Here is a 22,517-nt window from a genome sequence, read left to right on the forward strand (position 1 = left end):
TTATCAATCGCACTGAGACATTTAAAATGATACCAAACATGAAAAGGGAAAAACACTAGATACACCAGTTACATTATACAGTATGTTTTGAATAACTTTCAGTCAGGGGGAAGGGAAGGTGTGTTTGTGTGTGTGTGTGTGTGTGTGTGTGGTGGGGGAGGCGTTGTCCTTTTGTAGTTAGGTCAAGGCATTGCCCCATGCTATTTCTCTGAGATCTTCTTTGAGTTTTATTGCTTTATTGCAGGATGCTTGATCTCAGTTTTCGTTTAGCAGGAAAATCAAGCCTTACAGGAAATACTGGAAATAAGTGCCTTTTCAAAAGTGTTAATCACAAGAAAATCTTCCCATACCAACTTGGGTGATAAGCAAGGAACATATTATTATTATTATTATTATTATTATTATTATTATTATCATCATTAAAAATATTTTTAGAATAAAAGATTGAGTTTAAACAACTGTTTGCAACATTTACTCAAAATTATTTATGGGTGTATTTACAGAAAGCTTTACAGTCATATATGTCACTGAAACATGGAGTCTGAAATAGACAAGACAGACCTCTTAAAAGCAAAGGAAATGGCAAGTCAGATGAAATTTAAAACAAACTTGTTTTCCTCATTACATTTTGTTGTGGGTTGACAGATGACCTTAAAGAAGAAAAGTCATGGTTTTGGTGTTTTGAAATGCAATGATACACTTATGAGACACATTCTCTCACCATGATTAACTGGTATAAAATAGTAACCACACCCCCTTTCCTGTATGGAGTTACAACATACAACAGTAGTGGTTGGTGGATATATAAAACATGGCTTAATGCTGACCTCACATTTGGAGTGGCTGCTTGCCTAGCAGAAGAAATGCATGTTAATCTTGTATTGACAGTGGTGTGTATTACCAGGCTCTGTCCTGCTGTGTGTGGGGTTAATTTAGGCACCTGTATCCTCCAAGGTGACCCTCAGCCCCCTGCTCTCTTCAAGGATGGAGACTTTATTATTGGAGGGGCTTTCGTCATTCATTACTATATGAGGACAGAGATGCACACTTATACTAGACGGCCACAACCACTAGAGTGCATTGGGAGGTTAGAGTTTGAGAAAACTAAATACAATCCTTAACGCAACAGGGTTGAATGGGCTTAATTAACTGTGCTGAAATCATGTTCATAAATGTCTTTTTTTCTTTATGTAAACTGTGTTTATGAGAATCATACAAGCAGAATTTTCACTAAGGTTCTTAAATTTATTCATTTGTGTTTTTCAACAGCATGGACTTCAGGGAGCTGCGCTTTGCTCGTGTCTTACAGTTCGCCATCCAAGAGATTAACAACAGCTCTGATCTCTTACCGGGCATCACATTAGGGTACCATATATATGACTCTTGTGCCTCTGTGCCAATGGTAATGAAAGTAGCATTTCAACTTGCCAACGGGCTAGATCTGGTATTTAACGACACTGATTTCTGTGCAAAATCTGCTGCAGTTCTCGCACTAGTTGGAGAATCTGGTTCCACTGCGGCTATAAGCACTTCAAGACTTTTCGGTTCGTTTGGAATTCCACAGGTGCATGCTCTATATTGCTATTTCTTGATCTTGTTCTTGAAATGTTGGCACTGTGACAATGACAATGTGAAAATACTTGTAACATCGGACATATTTGACATTTGTGTCCCAGCAGATAGTACACATGTAAATGTGATTGTAGTCCGAATTCAAGTAATGAAATTATTTTAAATGTCCTTTCATGTTAAAGAAAAAAACTTTTTTTACGGTGCTCTATAGGTGAGTCATTACGCAACGTGTGCATGTCTCAGTGACAAGCGGCAGCATCCTACTTTCTTCCGGACCATTCCCAGTGATCACCATCAAGTGGCCGCACTGGCACAGATGGTCAAGCACTTTGGATGGACGTGGATCGGCACTGTGCGCAGTGATTCAGACTATGGAAACAATGGCATGGCATCATTCCTGAAGGCTGCTGCGGAGGAGGGAATCTGTGTGGAGTATTCTGAGGCCTATTACAGGACCCAGCCGCGCAGTAAACTGAAAAGAGTTGCAAATGTCATTCGTAGGTCAACAGCTCGTGTAATAGTTGCCTTCATGTCCGTTGGTGATATAAGATTTCTCCTAGAAGAGCTGAGTCAGCAGCCTCCCCCTCCGATGCAGTGGATTGGCAGTGAGACGTGGGTTACAGACCCACAAATACTGCGGTTTAATTTGTGTATTGGCGCCGTGGGCTTTGCAATCCCGCGGTCTGTTATCCCGGGTTTTCGTAACTTTCTATTTGACCTCTCTCCAGAGCAGGTGCTGAAATTTCCCCTGCTGACAGAATTCTGGGAAAGATCATTTAGCTGTAGTCTAAAACAGCAGACAGGTTCTTCTACTGCTATGCCTGCATGTAATGGCACAGAGGATCTGCGCACATTACAGAACCCGTACACAGACACGTCCCAGTTGCGGATCACTAACATGGTGTACAAAGCCACATATGCTATAGCTCATGCCCTCCATGGCATTGTCTGTAACGAAAAAGGATGTGGCAAAAACATCAAAATTGAGCCCCGTAAGGTAAGATTTCTCATCTTGGAACAACTGAACTAAATATTACAATACATGTAGGCCTGCTATAAAATATCTATATAACCACACCCAATATTTCAGAATTCCTAGTGATTATTTAGCAAATTACCACAATCTGAATTTTTTATGCCCATCATACAGGTTTTTGATCAGCTCAAACAAGTGAACTTCACCAAAAATAATTATTCTGTTTCATTTGATTCAAATGGAGACCCCGTGGCCACCTATGAACTTGTGAATTGGCAGTTTCAGGGAGATGGTTCAGTTCATTTTGTGACAGTGGGTCAATATGATGCATCCCAGCCTAAAGGCCAAGAATTCAGTCTAAGCAGAACTATCATTTGGTATGATGGCAGTGAAAAGGTATAGCTACAATGTGATGTCTATAATTTCATCAGGGACGAGCAGCTTCGGTCCTGGAGGGCCACTGTCCTGCAGAGTTTAGCTCTGACCCTAATCAAACACACCTGAAGCTAGTCAATGTCTTCAGGATTACTAGAAAGCTATAGGCAGGTGTGATTTTTATTGGTGTTGCAGCTAATCTCTGCAGTACAGTGAACATCTAACTGAAGTTGCCCATCCCAGAATTACATTATAAATATTTATAAGTAATTATAAATAATATGCAGTAGCCTTCCTTAGTTAATTTTTGACATTGATGCTCTGTGTTCCTGTCACCTGCAGGTGCCTGTGTCTGTGTGCAGTGAGAGCTGTCCTCCAGGTACTAGGAAGGCTGTGAAAAAGGGAAGGCCTGTCTGCTGCTATGACTGCATTAACTGTGCAGAAGGAGAGATCAGCAATGAGACAGGTTCTTTTTATTGGATATTCTTGAATTAATCATACATAGTACTGGGTCAATGCTATATGAAAGTCTAAGATAAAGAAAAAGATCTTGTAAAAATGTTTTAAAGATCTAGCTTAAAAGACATGCAAAGTTCTTATTTAGAAATTTTTGCTTACACTTTATTATTTGTATCCTAGTCACAGTGTATTTATACAATTATAAGCTAAGTGATATTAATTAACAACATACGTACTATAGAAAAGGTTAGTATTTGGTTTAGGATTAGATGCTCGTAATTATTTATACTTTACCATTATTTGTACAGTAAGTAGAACGTATAACAAGGGCACTGAAAAATAGTGTTGTCAAATAATTTTATTTTAATATATATATTTTTTTAAAACTGAGAAAAAATAATGAAACAACAAAGTAATTACATTTCCTTTACAGCTTACAAACATGTGATTTAATTAGGGCTGTCAAAATAACGCGTTAATTTCGATTAATTAATCTGAGAAAAAAAAAAAAAAAAAAACACTTTAAAAAAAATAACGCAGATTAATCCATTCCGTATTGACCTTTGAACCTGGAGCCCCATCTTTGCACACTCTCTACCTCACACATAATAATCTAAATCAACTGACACAATGCTAAAAGTTCGTAAGACCGAATCCATGTTTCATGAGGCGCATTCGGAGAATGTTTTTCCTGAATAAATTAAATAAGAACACAAGTGTGCTTACACCCCATTTAGCAAGAGTGGTTAGTAAAATTAGCCTTAATAATCCACAATATTTTCAGGTTATGTAAATGACAATGTGTAGTAAATTAGGCCTACCTATAAAATTAGATAGTTTAGACTGGAGTGAGGTGAAACCAGAACAAAGCAAGTTGTTGTTAGCTAGGTGCATTCAATTGTATATGGTAGAAAATTATATTATTAGTTAATATAACTTCTAAATGCTAATTTTTAATACTTAGCAAAAAAGCATCTTCTCTTACAACGCTATAAAATCACTTTTTTTTGCAAAGAGGGCAAGAAAGAATTACAGTGAGAGTGACGGGTACTTTATTGTCAGTATTAGGCTTGCAGATCACGTAGGTAGGGCACTTTTTACTGTTTGTGTGGATGACCATGTCTGTCACCACCGAAAACCATTTTTGAACCAGGAAAAACCCTGCATTGATTCATTTGAATTGAAATATTTAATACTTTCAGATTAATCAATCACAGAGTATGTAATTAATTAGATTAAAAATTTTAACCGATTGACAGCCCTTTAATACATGTGTTTGTACATAATCTTTATTTTCAAAAACGTAAAATATATTTCTCAAGGTAGTGTTTTAAAAAAATGTTTTTAATATAATGAATTAATAATTTATAAACATCATTAAGACATTTTTATTGGAACATTTTTATTTATTTATAATGGTAGCATTTTTTTCTCGTGGTCATGACTTCATGTTGAGGGAACGATATCTGTTATAGCCACGAGTTAAATGTGTAAACAACCAGCGTGACCATAGCAACCTGGAATTATCAGAAATGGATAGGCATATAAAAACATTTATTTTTAAGTAAGAATGACAAAATAAGGGCGTAATTAAGAAATGATTATTTTAATATATTATAACCTATTGTATTGTACACAATGTTGCCTATAGCATTCAAATGAAATTTGTTATTATCAATAAATTATAAAATAGTAATGTAATTATAAAAATAGTTTAGGCCTACAAGAAAACATTTTTATCCATCCCATCTCACAGCCTTTTAAATAAATTCACTGATTGTGTCATTATTAGTATTGTTATAATTATTGTTATGCCTATTAAACCTAAATAAAATGAAATATGTTAATTTCCACTCAAGTGAACCTCCTGTAAAATTCCAGTGCATCTTCTTTTAACATATAGCCTATTGATAATAAAAAATTATTCGAACTTCATTCAAATTAAAAGAGACGCTCATTTACTGTCACATAGGCTACTGGCTACAGCCTATACAGAAAGGTAAAAAGATAGGCCTACATGAAATGAAGCGAATACATAATACATAAAAATGTAAGATAATAATAATAATAATAATAATATAAAAATAATAATAATAATAATAATAATAATAATAATAATAATATAAAAATATTAAATAAAAAATAAATGATCAGTGAATGTATTTAAAAGACTGTTGGATTGGATATATAAAAATGTACACTGCATATTCTTTTAATATTGATAAAATAGGGAATACATTAATATAATAATTTCTTAATTCTGTGCTTTTTCTTAATCTTGTGGCAACAACTTATCACGTTTACATAAGTTAAAGGGTTGGTTTACACAAAAATTATATTTCTTTCATCAAGAACTCACCCTCAGACGTCACAAACCCTTAAGACCTTTGTTCAACGTCGGAACACACATTAAGATATTTTTCGATGAAATTTGAAGGTTTTTCTGAAGCTCACATAGGCAGCAACGTCATTGCAGCTTTTGAGGTCCAGAAAGGTATTAAAGACATCATTAAAATAGTCCATGTGACTGCAGTGGTTCAACCTGAATCGACGAGAATACTTTTTGTGCGCAGAAACAAAACAAAAATCACAACTTTAACAATTTGAACTGTAGTCATAAGCAGTTGACATAGTTGAATGCGGTTCAGCGCTTCCATGTTTACGTGTAGAGATGCACTGATCCATCGGCCAGGGATCGGAATCAGACGATTTCCCTCATGATCAGGCCGACTATTTTCGCTCCGGTTAAATAGTGCTTGTATTTCACATCATTTTAGTAATTCCTGCAGGTTTCGTCCTCACACCAAAAGCACGCGCACCACTGATCTAAATCGGTGGAGCGGACGAGCCGCAAGATAGAAGTCAAACAGAGTCACAACACAAGTACAAAAAATAAGTGGTTTACTGTGCTTAAACTGTCAAAACATACAAAAGTATGTCAAAACCAGCGGCACAGGCAATCTTGGCGAGTATTCAGATAAGCACAGTCAGTTGTGAATCGTTAAATAGCTAAGAAAGTGAACCCATGGCCCTGTCCCAAATGGCGCACTTCATGTGGACTTTCGGTCTCGCGGACTTAAATTGCACATGCTCGCCGAGTCTACGAGTCCGTAGGCCGTCCCATTCAGCATTTTATCACTCTGAAGTGTGCTCAGCAGCGCCCCCTTTGTACCCTTGAAGCGGTCTTCCATGAAGACCGCATAGATGCAGGCTCCGTGCACTTTAACTACCTAGGAATCCTTGCGAAATGCCAATCAGACAACGGATGGGAGGAGAGTTCGCTCAAGAGCAATTGATGACATGGCTGAAAAGAAAATATTTAAGTGTAGGTATCATTGCGGTTTTTATGACCTAGGTGTACATTTTACCAGTTGTTACCTACAGTTTATACAAACATTATGGTCATCGACCAGTGGTTGATATCTCAAACATATCAAACATAAAACCTGTAAATTCATCTGAAACTCACGCACATGTTTATTATGTGTTAAAACTGTAATCTTAGTTTAAATGGAACATTATGTATTATTACAACTGCATTAATTAAATAAGCATGTATATATTGTCTAATGCCCAGGTGGCATAAGCAAAAGCAGGCTGTGTAGTTGACATGGAGATAATATTTTGCAAAAGAAAATAAACCTGTTCTTGATGCTAAATATTATCCCTGAACCTGCAGCTCCTGTCAAAAAACAACCAGACCATTAATTCCGGCATGATGATCGAGTTTGTCCCAAAAATACCTCTTAATGCGCCCTCTTGGATTTGCGGCAAGGGCCCTTATAGGTCTGCACTACATGACATCACCAAAGTGTGGAATCTGAGGAAGTCCACAAGTCCAGAGTGTGCCATTTGGGACAGGGCCCATGTGTGTAACAGTATGGGTCCGTTGAACAACGTTCATAAACTCTTAAAGGGACAGCAGTCCAATATTCCTGCTACTGTCTGTCATGTTAATCAAAAAACAAAACACAAATACGTTTTATAACTTTAATGGTAATAATTGATCTGCATTAATATCTACAATAAAGACTACAGAAATTAAGGTAACCAATGCATAATTATACTGAATGTGTTATTTTACATTTGATTACTTTAATTTATGTAGTATTTCTTACCTGAATAAAAACCCAGTTAACCTGAAAAACTTAGTTTCATACCTCTCTTTATTCTATTGCATTTATTTGAGCTTTTTATATTTTATTACTGACTTTTTACTTTTTACTTTTTTTTGTTTTTCTTCCATGAAAATGAAAATTTGCGTTGAAGAAAAGTACATGTTTGTCTGTATATTTTGTCAATTATAGTTCTTAGAAAGAAAATCGAAATCGGCAAAAATCTGTATCGACAGATCACACTAACAAAAAATTGGAAATTGGAATTGGCCAAGAAAATTGCAATCGGTGCATCTCTATTTATGTCTGAATGTGGACTCAGTATTGGTTGACACTGTACACCCAAGCAGCACGGCACATGTGTTTCTGGGCACAAAAGATATTCATGTTACTACATAACATTAAGGTTTGACCACTTTAGTCACGTTGACTATTCTAACAATGTCTTAACTACCTTTCTGGACCTCAAAAGATCCAGATTAACTAATAGTGGAAGTGCTGATACAGGATCATATTTAGATCTACTCTCACTGCATAAAAGGTTGCAGGAATGAGCATTGTAGCCAATCGCACCAAATAATTCACAGTGAAATATACAAAATAAATAATCCTATACACACTTTAAAAATAAAGGTTCTTTATTGCATTTGCAACCGCTCCAATATTGCATTGGAAAAATGTTATCCACCTTATTCCAACAGCCCATGACGCTTTGCGCGAATTATGGGTGTAACTTCTGTTAAGCTGTAAACAGTCAGTGAAAGGCTCACTCTATGAATGCAATTATGCGTTTTTTTTAACAATGAGATGAAAATATTCTACTCACCCTTCAACCAACGAAAATTTACGTTAAAATACCAAGCCTTACGTTATTCTCATGATGTCTGAAAATAAAACATGAAAGAAAAATTGACAAGCTCATTCAGTCAAACTGATGGATAAGCTTTATTTTTGGGCAGCATTATAATTTGAAATAATTAGTTTCAGTCTTTTTGAATGGAAGTTCCCCAAAAAGGAAGTTCCACCCATAATTCATAAACGCAGCAGGCACGTCAGGAATAAGGTGGATTTATAATCAAAATAGTGTAGATTGTAGATTTTAGGAATTTACACATTAAAATCTATACACTAAAAATTGGTTCTTTTAAGAACTTTTCACTGAAAGGTTCTTTGGGGAATGAAAATGGTTTTTCTATACTATTGATGCGAAAACCCCCTTTTGGAACCACATTCACATAGTTGAAATTCACAAGTTGTTTTTGGACTAACAATTAAGTTGTGATTTCTAAAACTTATGTTTATATATATTATATATATTATATGTTTATATATTATGTTTATATATTATATTATTATTATTATTATTATATTATTATAGTACAATAACCTCTAGTACATCAAAATATTTTTATTTATTTTTTTTCGTTCAATTCATGACTCCTTTTATTCATGTCATTGTATATTTGAATGTATTTTATAAATAATTTATAGGACAAAATTACCTTATGGGTTGTTTATTTCAAAACAGTGTGATAGCCTATAAAGGTTATCGGACTACACTATTTTAGAATCTCTCTTATTCCTGTGGTTCATGAATGCCTGTTAGGCACTGTTGTTTATATTTATTTATGCTTTTTTATTTTTTATTTTACAGATTCTTTAGATTGTCACAAATGCCTACCTGAGTACTGGCCTAATAATAAGAAGAACAAGTGTCTTCCTAAACCAGTGGAGTTTCTATCCTGGAATGAAATCCTTGGGATTATACTGGCTGCTTCCTCTATTGCAGGCTCTTTAGTGGCTTTGAGCATTACTTTGGTGTTATATAAAAACAGAGCTTCTCCAATAGTAAGAGCCAACAACTCGGAACTGAGCTTTCTGCTGCTCTTCTCACTGACTCTGTGTTTCCTCTGTTCACTTACTTTCATTGGTCGGCCCACTGAGTGGTCCTGTATGTTGCGTCACACAGCGTTCGGGATAACTTTTGTCCTCTGTATCTCCTGTGTTCTGGGGAAAACAATAGTGGTGTTAATGGCCTTCAAAGCTACACTTCCAGGAAGTAATGTTATGAAATGGTTTGGGCCTCATCAACAGAGACTCAGTGTTTTTAGTTTCACTCTTGTACAGGTTCTTATATGTGTGCTTTGGTTAACAATATCCCCACCCTTTCCTTACAATAATATGCAACACTACAAAGAAAAGATCATTCTAGAATGCAGTTTAGGATCAGCTATTGGTTTCTGGGCTGTACTAGGTTATATTGGCCTTCTAGCTTTCCTTTGCTTTATCTTAGCTTTTCTGGCCCGGAAACTGCCTGATAAATTCAATGAAGCTAAATTCATCACATTCAGTATGCTCATATTCTGTGTTGTTTGGATCACATTTGTTCCAGCTTATGTCAGCTCTCCAGGGAAATTTACTGTAGCTGTGGAGATATTTGCCATTTTAGCTTCAAGCTTTGGTCTGATTCTTTGTATTTTTGCTCCTAAGTGTTTCATTATTGTATTTAGACCAGATCAGAATACCAAAAAACACTTAATGGGTAAAGTATCAACAAAAGTCCAATAAGACACAACTCTTTTAAATATCAATCACTGTTAGATATCACACATGCTATACTGTTATTTAAAAAAAATAATAATACCAAATCTGTGGAACTGTAGTTTATTTCTACAGTGATTTTGTGTACAAACATTATTATTATTATTATTATTATTTATTTTGCTTGTTTATTTGATACATTCTACATCTGAGTATTTTTTTTTTTCTTCTTTTGAACAGAGGCGAATTGCATACTTTATTACTAGTTTTACTATTAGTTGCAATTGATTAAATTAGCTTTACTATAGGAAACCTGAAGTGAACATCGCTCAGAGGTGAAGAATTTATTGAGCTTGAACTCAAGCAGCAGTCTCATTTACAGTCATAAATGAAATTTGGCCAAATGATGGCCAAAACTTTAAGTTTTATGAACTTATATATTATATAGTGCCCCACATATTGGCACCCTTAGCAAATATGAGCAAAAGTGGCAGTGAAAATAAATCTGCATTGTTCATCCTTTTGATCTTTTCATTTAAAAAGAAAAACACACAAAATTCTAACCTTTCATCAAAGTAAGGGGGGGGGGGGGACTCACATTATGAAAAAATGTTTTTATCTCCAATACATCTTGCCCACAATTATCGGCACACCTACAAATTCTTATGAGTAAAATATCTCTGAAGTATATTCCCATTCATATTTACGTTTTAGCACACCAGGGTTACTACTGTAGTAGTTGTAAGACAACTACGTGCATGAAATTGTTCAGCCATGACTTCTTGTTCCACAGGAGTACAAATATGTGTAAACACAAAGGCCAAATTCCCTTAATCATTCAACACAATGAAAAAAAAACAAAGAATATAGTTCTGATGTGCAACAAAAGACTGTTGAGCTTCACAAAATTCAAAATGGCTATAAGGAAAAAAATATATAGCATTGAAAACAGTGTAACCTGGTGTAACCTTGGTTCTTTGAATAGTGGAAGACCGCCAGAGACAGTCGAAAGGAGTCAAATTTTTTGCGAGACATATTGAAACTCCTGCGTTAATTTGTCACCTGTGACCGTGACCAGACTCTGGTGGTCTTCCTCTATTCATAGAACCAAGGTTACACCAGTACACGGTTATAGACCGCCAGAGATGATCAAACATATAGGAAGACGAATACAACCAATCTGAACGCTTTAGGCTGGAACACTGGATTTGGCCAGAGTGTAACCTGATTGTCCTGAGGTCCGCATCTGAGACATTGTGGGCTGACTGAGAGGGCATGCAGCTTACCTACCCTCCTGGTTGATGTTATAGCCAAAAGAAAAGCAGTCTTCATAGAAAGACTTTTAATATCAGTTTGTTCAAGTGGCTCATAAGGTGCTGAACGTAGGCTGTTAAGGACCATCTGCAGATCCCGTTGTGCATGCACTACACATGTCGGTGGATTAAGATGTACTGCTTCCTTAAGAAAAGCCAACACCAATTTATCCGCACCAATGGATATCCCCCCCACAGGGTTCCGATGTGCTGGGGACCATCCAGTGTCCAATAAATGTTGTAAGAATTCCAATACTGAACTGATGGCACAAGTGACTGGGTTAAGAGACTGCTCTGTTCACCATGAAACCAAAAAAAAATTCCATTTATTGGCATAAGTTCAATGTGTCGATGGAGCTCTAGCATTCATGACAGTGTTCCTCACACCAGCTGAACACTGCAAGAGCTCTTGCTCAACCTCAGGGGCCATACACATAACCACAACTTGCTCTGTGAGGGGAGCCAAAGGGCCCTATTCATTTGCGATAACAGGTCCTTCCGAGGTCCCATAAATTCATCAAATTGAACTACTGTTTTGTGCAGACACCACTCCCATGGCCCCGGAGAGTGAATCTGACACGCTGTTGCAGTGACCAGGGAATGTGTGTCACTCTAATCGACAGAAAGTGCTTATTTGCCCACAACAGCAGCACTCGTGAAAGTCGAAGGCAAGATGAAGACCTTGTGGCCCCCGGTGGTTGATTAATAACACCACCGTGGTTCCTCACCAGAATGTGCCTCCCTTATAACTCCTGTCTAAAGTGTCTTGGGGTAAGAAGCACTGGCCACAGCTCCAGGACACTGATGTGAGATGTGCTCTGCTGCAAGGTCCAGCTGCCTCATATGCCCTGATGTTGCCACAGTCCTCCCCATCTGATGAGGAACACATCTGTTGAAACCACTTTCCTGCGTGCTGGGGGCGGTTCCATTGGTACACCCATTTGCAGAAATCTTTCCTGTCTCCAAAGCCTCAGGGAGACAGAACAACTGCTTGTCACCTAAACCAGGGTATGTCGGTTGTGGACTGCTGACAACCCTCTGGCTATCAACAAGCGCTGAAAAGGGCGAAGATGTAAAAACCCTAAATGAATGGTCGATGGACCTGCCGTGAGAAGGCCCACTAGCCGTAGGAAGCTGAGATAAGGCAGCTTGCATCGAACCTGGAGCCTCGCTATAGCTCCCCATATAGCCTGCCTCCTGCACGCTGTGAGGGTGGCCCTCATCACTCTGGAGTCTAGATGTAACCCCAGGAAGCATAATGACTGACACAGAGTGAGACAGCTTTTCTGTAGGTTTACCCTCAGTCCCAATGTTTCTCTTTGTGAGCTTTGGTATGGAGTGGCTAAAATGCATCTTTACACACAACTGCCAGCCTGGTTTCCATAGACCTGGCAAATTAGTTTGTCTGAGTTTGATACCAGTTATCTAAAAACACATGGATAAATAAACAAACAAACATTTTCTTAGAAAAACTAAAATAATAATTTGGAAGGCGGTGTAAACATTTAGAGTAAAAGTAACAACTACAGTCAGAACTAAGCTTATATACTATGGATACATGCATACACACTGAATATAAAAGGGGATACATTTTGGCATAGACGGACTGGATGAGTTCAGATTCCTTAGTGTAGTTTAATGTCCTTGGAGACAGCATCGATTGGCTGGATTGTATCCTGAATTTAAAAATTGCATGTGGGTAGCAAGCATACGGCCAGTGGAGTTGAAAAGCCTTCAAAGAAGAAGTGGACATCCTCTGAGTCAGATACATTGGCCCATCAAGTAGCTGAGCTTGCAAACACAGTTCAGGTTATTAAAGCTTTATTATCAGTACACATCGGAATGTGAGTAGGGCATGTGTATCAGCTTCTCCCTTGCCCAGGTTTGAGTTGACATCCAGTTTTTCCAGAGGGGAACCAGACTCCTTGTCTATTGCGGCCACTGACTCATTAGATAGGGATGAGCAGGATTATTATACACCCTTGGATGAGATGTTGCCTTCACATTCCCAGTTTCAACGTTCCCATAGCGACAACTGGCTTTCAGGATGCTACTTCTTCAGTGGCATTCTCACTGCAGGATACACTCAAGATGGCGCTCGCTAAGAAGAATTTGGATCTTCCTGTGCAAGGCCATTTAAACCTCTTGCATTGCTCAGCTTCTCAGCAGGAGGATTTCTTAATGCCAAGTTGTCCTGACTTACAGATGTTGTTTCTTCTGCGTTTCGGTCTGCTTCCTCATCCAGACCAGATCGCATGGCTTGAACACTAGCAGCAATGGCTGAGGACTAGGAAAAGGGCCTTGGTAACATGCCTCCAGTTGAGCCATGCATTTCTTCAAGGGTAGTATCACCAGATGAAGCCCTTAGACAGAATCTTTGCTGTCCTAGCCTGGAATGTAGATGCACTGATGATCTGTTGGTCTGGATTTATAACACCCTCTCAGGCTTGAGTTGTGTAGGGAATTCCATGGCTCATCTTCTGTTAGCACTTCATTCTATTATGAGCATTAATCCAATTAATACCACATCAGAGTTGCTTGACGCTTCTTTGCAGGTCTTGGGTTCAGTTGCTTTCTCGTGTGAAGAGGCTCTTGGGCTTATTAACAAGCTAGGAGGCAGGTTTGGCTAGCACAATCCAAACTCCCAGAGGCTTGCCGTAACAATCTTCATCAGCTACCACTGATACCTGGACAAGTTTTTGGTCCAGCTACTCAAGAAGCTCTTGAGCGTAGAGTTTGAGCAGTGGAGTCTCATTCCCAGTACTTTGAGCACAGTGTAAATTATTATGGGCTATCCACACAGCGAATACCTGTTCGTCACACAAATCCGCTCTAACACAGGCAGAGACAGTCTTACAGGCCTGGTCCTGACTCAAGAAGGGAGGCATCCTATGCTCGCTTTTAATAGAACTTTGAAGAAAAATGTACTCTAATCTAACACTTCATAAATTATGCAAATTGAGCCACAAGACAAAGAAAAAGTTTTCCCGCCAAGATTGCACCCCATCATTGGCTGTTGCACCCAAGGAGGCGTGTTGGCTTGTTTTTCCATAAAAGACAACCACATGCATTTTTCCTTTGTCTCTCGATTGTCTCAATTGTCCCTCGCCATCTCGTGCACATCTCTCCCGGACGTCTCGGCGACTGCGCTTCCGTCACATGCTTATCTTCTTCAGGACGACCATCTCCAGCGAAACAAACTTTCAAGTCCCCAGTTCAGAACTTCAAGCGGAAACGGAAGAAGCCAACGAACTGTAGCCACACTGAACCGTCACTTGTATCTTTTGAAACTCAGCCTTTCTCGCTGACCTTCAGTCCACAGATCTGTCTTACCCTTGAAAGACTTTGACTGTATCACCCGTCCCGGTCCCATGGTCCCGGGGTAACATGGGTGGCGACACTTTGCTTTTGTTGCACTTTTATCTTTTTCCTTTATATAGGACAGATTTAACCATAAATGCCTCTCCTTGGCCACCAGGACTGCCATAGGACGGCCGATTGTTTTAGCCGTCTCCTTGGTGGCCCGGAGAGAAAGATCAGTGGCTTTTCTGAGTTCCTGTATCATTTTGAAACTCGACTCCCCGCTGTCATCTATTTCCTCCAGCAGGTCAGCCTGATAAGCTTGTAAAATTGACATGGTATGCAAATAAGCCGCAGCCTGACCTGCTGACGAATAAGCTTTGCCCACCAGTGCTGATGTAGTTCTTAATGGACTGGTGGGCAGCGACCAGGATTTGAGGGACGATGCAGACTCGGGCGAGAGATAGCTCGCAACCGTTTCTTCTACCCGAGGCATTGCCCCATAACCATGTTGTTTCAGCCCCATAATGTTTGAATAGACCGAAGTCTGGGGGCTGTAAACTCTATACTGTTTCGGTCTCTGCCACGACGTCCACACCTTGGTGTGGAGGTTGGGAAAGAACAGCAGTCCCCGACACACCAAATAAGACACACGATAACACAGAGCACTTGCTGAAGACACAGAAGCTGGTGTTCTTTGTTCTCAGGAGTGCTTTATAGTTTAGAATAACTATTGATATTACAACGTTATTGTTTCTTTGGACAAAATGCTTTATTGAATGTTATTCAGTGGACCCTCACCTTTCCATTAAATCTGGAACTTTTAACAGTGGATGCGTGTGTGGCTCGTTATTACGACATTACTGGTATGTACTCCGTTTTTGATTATGTGTTTCTGTATTACTTGCATAAATGCAAAAAATGCGTTCGTTATAAACATTTTATTGAACAAAAGAGGTCTGTCATCGATGCTTGAGGTTTTGACATTCAGAATGATATATAGTTTGTCAAGATTATTGATAAACTTTTACTTTAAATCTATTCATAAACATTCACTCGTGCCAAAAAAAGCACTCTGGTGCGCCACCGTTCCAGTGCGGCTTAACAGGTTAAGGGCCTCTTCAATATATTCCTCCATGGCCTTCTCCTCCAGTGCTGAAAGGGGGTAGATCCTTCCCCGTGGCACTGGCTCACCCGGTTGCAGATCGATGGCACAGTCCCATGGCCGGTGTGGAGGCTTGTTGCGGGCAGAAGACATCGCTGAAGGGGGCGTAACAGGAAGGGATTTTGATGGAACGCTTCTCGATGGGGCTCTCGATGGAGGTAGCGCAGACAGTGATTTCTTTTGGTCGTGGAGGAACAGGAAACCCGGAGAAGCAGTTGGAGAAACAGTGTTCGCCCCACTTCAGGATCTCGCCCGTGCGCCAGGAGATGGTGGGGCAATGTAGCTCGAGCCACGGGCGCCCTAAAACCACGTCAGCGGTGGATTCCTCCAGAACCAGCAGGTGAATATCCTCGACGTGTAGGATCCCGACACGGAGTTGCAGCAGTCCCACACAACGACTGATTTTCTTGTGGCTCTGGGGCTTTCCGGTGATGGAATGGACTTGGTAGATAGACGGCGAGGGCGAGGTTTTGAGGTTGAGTTGACGGCAGAGGGCACCGGAGATGAAGTTCCCCTGACCCTGAGTCGAGGAGCGCGGCAACTGGAACGTAAACCTTACTGCTGTAAATGTATCTAACAGTGGTGAGTGGTTTGATCTTTTTTATGGAGGGAATGATGGCACTCACCAGAGGTCTTGGAGGGCGGATTGGGCATGCGGAGAGCTCATGCACAGGAAAACCACAGTAGAGGCATAAATTCAGGGTCAGCCTTCGTTTGCGTTCGGTGGGAGAGAGGCGAGAGGTGTCCAGTTGCATGGGTTCGCTGGCTGGTTCTGGGGAGCTGACGGGTTCGGACCGACGGAGGAGGGAGTGTGGAAGTGGCTGGCCCTGGTGTTCTTCGAGACACGACTGCATACGAGTGCCTACGCGGATAGCGAGTTGGATGAAGCGTTCAAGGCCGATGGTGTCCTCGTATGCAGCGAGATGCAATCGCAACTTCGGCTCTAAACCCTGGCGGAAAGAGGTGATGAGGGCTTGTTCATTCCACCCGCTGCTGGAAGCCAGAGTACGGAACTGCAAGGCATAGTCACTCACTGAGTTAGATCCTTGTTTCAAACTACACAGTTTCTCACCGACTGATGAATCCGAGAGGGGTTTTCCAAAGACTTCGCGGAAATGAGAGGCGAAGGCTGGATAGGATTTCACCACGGAGCCTTTCTGAATCCAGAGTGCGTCCGCCCAGCGGAGAGCTTTACCTTGCAGCTGTGAAATGATGAAGGCGATCTTAGCGGTGTCAGTGGGGAAGAGTTGCGATTGCATCTCCAGGACCAGCTCACATTGCAGGAGGAATCCGCTGCAATCCTTCAGGCACCGGCCTGGCCATGGGACTGGTGTGCATGGTTGGTGAGTGGAGCGAAGAAGTGAACGAGGAAGTGATGACAGGTGCTGGTGACGGTGACGATGGTTGTGGTGGAGTGAGTGCTCGGCGCAGCGCGTCTACGAGCCCTTGGAATGGGTCTGGTTGGCTCATGCTGATATCCTGTCGTTTTGTAAGATCCGGTCTTCTGTTACAGTACAGACGGCACGGAGGCAGATGTAAAAGCAAGTATGGTAGTTTTATTGATAACAGCAGAGATCAGGTGAGTAAATGGTAAATGGAGAGTTTGATGAGATGATAAGAGAATGATACTGTCCTTTGTTGTTTTTTAGATGGAGTTCCTTGGCGATGAACCAGAAGACTGAAGATGGGGAACACTCACACACACGAAGAAGCACACAGGAGGAAGACTGGAGACACTGGAGACTTTGGAAGCAGGTAAGTAGCAGATAGGAGTCCTTGAGGTAAGTATACATTAGTCTGTGATACATATGAGACCGGACAATGACTGTGTGTGTGAGTGTGGCAGATATAGTGCTGGTGATTATTGTGGTGATGACGTGCAGGTGGCGGTGATTAGAACTCCGGTGATTGAGTGCGTGGGTATTGCAGGGAGGTGGAACCTGACGTCTGTGACAAAGACCATGTCATGTGATTTTGTTTAGAAAAGACTCTAAAATGTTAACTGATGTTTACTGTCATCTATTCAAGCGTATTATATATATTGTTTTGTGGTGCTAACTGCCCCATTCAGATTCAGTCTCCCCTGAACACATTCATACCTCTCTGGCCTGCTTATGGCTCAGATTATTCTTTTCTTTTGTCTCTATTATAATTAGACTGACAATGTCCTATTCAAGATTTAATCCCTCATTTATTTCACCAAACTTCTCACTTTACCTTCTTTGAAACTCTATCTAATGCCCTTCTTGAAAAAAAGAATGAGTTGAAAACACAGTAGATCAGTGTATAAAGCGTTAATATGATGACAACTGCGTGTTTTGGGTAAAAATTGAATAAATATTACTCCTCTGTATAGAAAATTCACATTTATGCATCAATATTTCTCCAAATGTGCATGCCTTTCAGCTAAAAGCCCTGGGGGATGTTATTTTGTAGATTTTTTCCATGACAATCTCACAGGAGTTTTTTCTCAATGGCTGAGGCTGACGCTCATATTTCAATGAAAAAGTAACGACTCCGTTTTTCATATTCATAACTCCTGACGCATATTAACAAATAATGGTCACTATACAATGTTCAGAGTAAAATAAAGATTAAAATTTGAAGCTCGAGTCTTAGATCTTTTTAAATGATATATAGTTTGTCAAGGTAATTACATTACCTTTAACAGTAAATTTGAACACTCTGAGGTCTAAAAACGCGTCGGCGCGTTTTGCAGTTTTTTTTTCACATTGCAGCAAAACAGACTTCAAATACTCCGTCATTTTTTGTCATAGAGACATAAGTAATATATCAATTGAAACTATAGAATGTCTTCTTTTATTTATATACACTCAAAGTAAAAACAAAATGTTGTGCTTTTTGTAAAATAAAGAAAACTAACATGATGCGTGATCTCTCCTCTCCCTCTGAACGAAATCCAATCTGATAATTCTCAGAAAATGAACTGTAACTTAGTGAATACTAATCACAGAAAAATTAAACTTATGTCTAAAAAAACGTTAAGATGTCAGGTTTTAAATCATGTAAGTCAAATCGAAAACAAACCTTCTGTGTTTATGTAATCTGTATGAAAAGAGAGCCATGTCAGAAGACTGTGATTCAGCTCATTATCCGCTAATGCGGCCACGCCCACGGAGCCAGCGCTATTCAGACGCAAATTCTGAGTCAATACATGCATTCATTATCTCAATCGTATTTTTATTGTCTTGAAAAGTGTTTATATGGATGTAAAAGACATGGTTAGCGATCTCTAGAAGACATGCAGTTACTTCCTGTTTACTTTTCTTCTATGGATGAATTTTAGATGAGTTTTTGTTTCTTTAGCGCCCTCCTGCTGCTGTATGAATTGGAAACTCCATTCATGGAATAGCCTCTTCTTCTTTTAGATGAATTCGTGGACTAAAAATGCACAGAGCGCCCTCCGACTTCAAGGATGAATTGAAAACACCAGCGCTCATAGTAATGACAGTGAATATTAAATAAAAATAACTCCTCTGTATAGAAAATTGACATAAGCATATGAGAATCCAATATTTCTCCAAATGTGCATGCTTTTAAACTAAAAGCCTATATTCAGACTCTTTGCATCACAGAAATACATTATATTTTAAAGTATAATATAAAACCATTACTTTATATTGTAATAATATTTTTCTGTATGTTTCATATATCATAATGAGCTTGAGACATCACAGAAGGTTTTTTTTCACAGCCTACCTTACTGAAATGCCTCATTAATATGCAAGTCATTTCAGCTCATTACTATCCAATTCTTTTGTCTTCTCAGGTGAGAATGGCCCATTTTCAGCGGTGATTCACACCTCCTCGCATACTGTGTTTCTTGGCAAAAAGTGTCTTACAAAAACTAAATGAATATATTGTTTTATATGAAGGAGTAGGCAGCATAATTTTTACATAATTCTGAAGCAAAAATTCTAGTCTACAACCTCCAATACCCAAAAGTCTTGTGCACACAGATTTACTATACTTTTTTTGGCCTTATTTCAGTGACTTAAGTTTTTTGTTTTTTCAATAACCACGCATAAATGTTATTCCTTCAAAAACACAAACATGTACATACATGTTCCTCACATATTATTGTAGCCTAGTTTGTGCTGAATACAGTGTAATGACACTTTTTCCATTAATATGTTTATGAACAACTGAAAAAAACACAAATGTCAGAGCATGTCAAAACTTCTCCAGGCCCCAAATCAGCCTCAACAATTCCTATACTCGACTTTGCATATCCTGCAATGTGACTATCATGGATGCGCACATTGCAATTTAGATGCTAAAACGATATATCATGCAGACTTCGAAAGGTTGCAGCCTTTGTTGCGCTACTGTGACGCAATCAGTAATATAAGTATTAATATACATTGTTGTATTTTGTAACTCCATACTGGGTTACTATTTTATATCAGTCAATCATAGAGACAGAGCTCATGTAGGCCACACCCACTCCAGGGGGAGGATGTCACAGAAACGCCAGGCTCCAACATCAGCCAATCACAGCGCACTCCCTCTCCTGAATAGTGATCACTCACACCTGCACGCAATCACGTCAGCAATCAGCCCGCACATAAAAGACACTCACACACACTCACTCACTGTCCGGTCTCGTTCACACTAAGGACTCTTCCTGTATGCTTACCTCAAGGACTCCTGTTGTTACTTACCTGTCTCCAGTGCTTCCCAGTTACCTCACGTGTCTCCATCGTGTGTGTGAGTTAGGGCTGGGCGATATATCGCATGCAATTGTCACGCGCATTTCGTCAGTAAAGCTGGTTCCCTGATTACCGCTAAATTGCTATCACCTGCTTTCAAATGGAGCGGCATTTAATAAACAGAGCCGTAGTTCACTGATAAGCCACGCAATATCGCGTTCATTATTGAAGGCGATTCATCTGCGATATGAACGCGATATTGTGTGGCTTATCAGTGATCTACAGCTCTGTCTATTAAATGCCGCTCCATTTGAAAGCAGGTGATGGCGATTTAGCGATAATCAGGGAACCGGCTTTACTGACGAAATGCGCGTGACTGCACTGCTCCAGCGATCTTCCACGGACAACCACCTGCAATTCACAAAGGACAGTATCATTACTCATTCATCTCACAGTCACTTTATCAACGTCTGTTTCACTTAACTGTGTTCAACGATTCATCTGCTTGTGTCAAACAAATACCTTAACTGTGATCTTCTGTCTCCGAGCCATCTGTATTGTAAAAGAAGACAGGACCAACACCGTAGACACAAGCATGAGTCATCCCGATCCATTCCAGAACCTGGTCGATGCATTACGGCGAACACTCACCACGCACCCAGCACCCATGCAGACTTCACCAGCCGGGCTTGAAAGGTTTATCACCAAGCACCAAGGCCAGTCGAAGCTCACCACCATCCTCTGCCAGCCAGATTCCGTCAGCCCTCCAGAACCAGCTCAAGAACCCATGCAAGTGGATTCTTCTCGATTAACAGCCGCTGAATGGCAGAGAAGGCAGACCCAGAACTTATGTCTATATTGCGGTGCTCCGGGACATGTAATCTCCGCATGTCCCATTCGTCCTCCTCGTTCCATGGTGAGTGCCATTTTCCCTTCTTTAAATAAGATGAAACCACTCACCACTGTTGTGAAGCTTACTGCTGCTGATATTACTCTTCCAGTTACCGCCCTCCTCGACTCTGGGTCAACAGGCAATTTCATCTCCGGCACCCTCTGCCGTCAGCTCAAGCTCAAGACCACGGCTACGACTACAACGTACCAGATCCAATCAATAACTGGAAAGCTTGTAAGCCGACGTCAAGTGAGTCAGAGTGTCGGTCCACTACTACTTCAAATCCGTGTACTTCACGTGGAAGAGATTTCATTGCTGGTTTTGGAGGAATCCACTGCTGACGTGATCCTAGGACATCCGTGGTTGGAGCAGCACAATCCCATCCTATCCTGGAAGTCCTGAAGTGGGGTGACATCTGTTTTAAAGACTGTTTCTCTGCATTCCCTGTTCCAAGTTCTCCTAGTTCTGACCATCTTCCTGTCTGTGCTATATCCATCAAGAGTCCACTGGAGAAACGATCTTTGGACATTCCATCCTGTTACGCCCCCTTCAGTGACGTTTCCTGCCCAACGAGAGGTTCCAAGCTTCCTCCACACCGGCCATGGGACTGCGCCATCAATCTGCTTCCGGGTCAGTGCCTAGGGGAAAAATATATCCCCTGTCCATCCCGGAGGAGAAGGCCATGGAGGAATACATCGAGGAGGCCTTGGCTCAAGGCTACATCTGTCCATCAACTTCCCCTGCTGCTCCAGCTTCTTCTTCGTGGCAAAAAATAACGGAGGCTTGCAGCCTTGTATTGATTACAGAGCTCTCAACAACATTACTGTCAAGTTCAGGTACCCTCTTCCTCTCGTCCCAGTGGCCCTGGAACATCTCCGTGGTGCCACTGTATTCACAAAGTTGGACCTCTGCAGTGCATACAACCTGATCCGGATACGTGAGGTGGACGAGTGGAAGACCACCTTTGTCACGCCCACAGGTCATTATGAATACCTGGTCATGCCCTATGGACTTGTTAACGCCCCCTCCGTATTCCAGAACTTCATCCACGAGGTGCTCCGGGAGTTTCTCCACAAGTTCGTCCTGGTATACATCGAGGATAACCTGATTTACTCCCGGAGCATGGCCGATCATCG

General features: G+C 40.3%; 1 protein-coding gene across 1 annotated transcript; it reads left to right on the forward strand.

The window, feature by feature from the left end:
• The first annotated feature begins 863 nt into the window (after window positions 1-863).
• On the forward strand, window positions 864-10,065 carry LOC137023530 (extracellular calcium-sensing receptor-like). Its single transcript, XM_067390728.1, has 6 exons — window positions 864-1,087; window positions 1,270-1,564; window positions 1,784-2,569; window positions 2,723-2,944; window positions 3,266-3,389; window positions 9,152-10,065. Exons 1-6 carry the CDS (start codon window positions 864-866, stop codon window positions 10,063-10,065), a joined length of 2,565 nt encoding a protein of 854 aa, XP_067246829.1.
• The last annotated feature ends 12,452 nt before the right edge of the window (window positions 10,066-22,517 follow it).

The sequence above is a fragment of the Chanodichthys erythropterus genome, chromosome 7 (genome assembly GCF_024489055.1).
Source record: "Chanodichthys erythropterus isolate Z2021 chromosome 7, ASM2448905v1, whole genome shotgun sequence".
NCBI lineage: Eukaryota > Metazoa > Chordata > Actinopteri > Cypriniformes > Xenocyprididae > Chanodichthys > Chanodichthys erythropterus.

Coding starts and splice junctions, on each gene's coding strand:
- LOC137023530 (XM_067390728.1), top strand. CDS start 864: ATGCATGTTAATCTTGTATTGACAGTGGTGTGTATTACCAGGCTCTGT. Junction 1,088..1,269: donor CCACTAGAGTGCATTGGGAG/GTTAGAGTTTGA, acceptor GTTTTTCAACAG/CATGGACTTCAGGGAGCTGC. Junction 2,945..3,265: donor GGTATGATGGCAGTGAAAAG/GTATAGCTACAA, acceptor TGTCACCTGCAG/GTGCCTGTGTCTGTGTGCAG.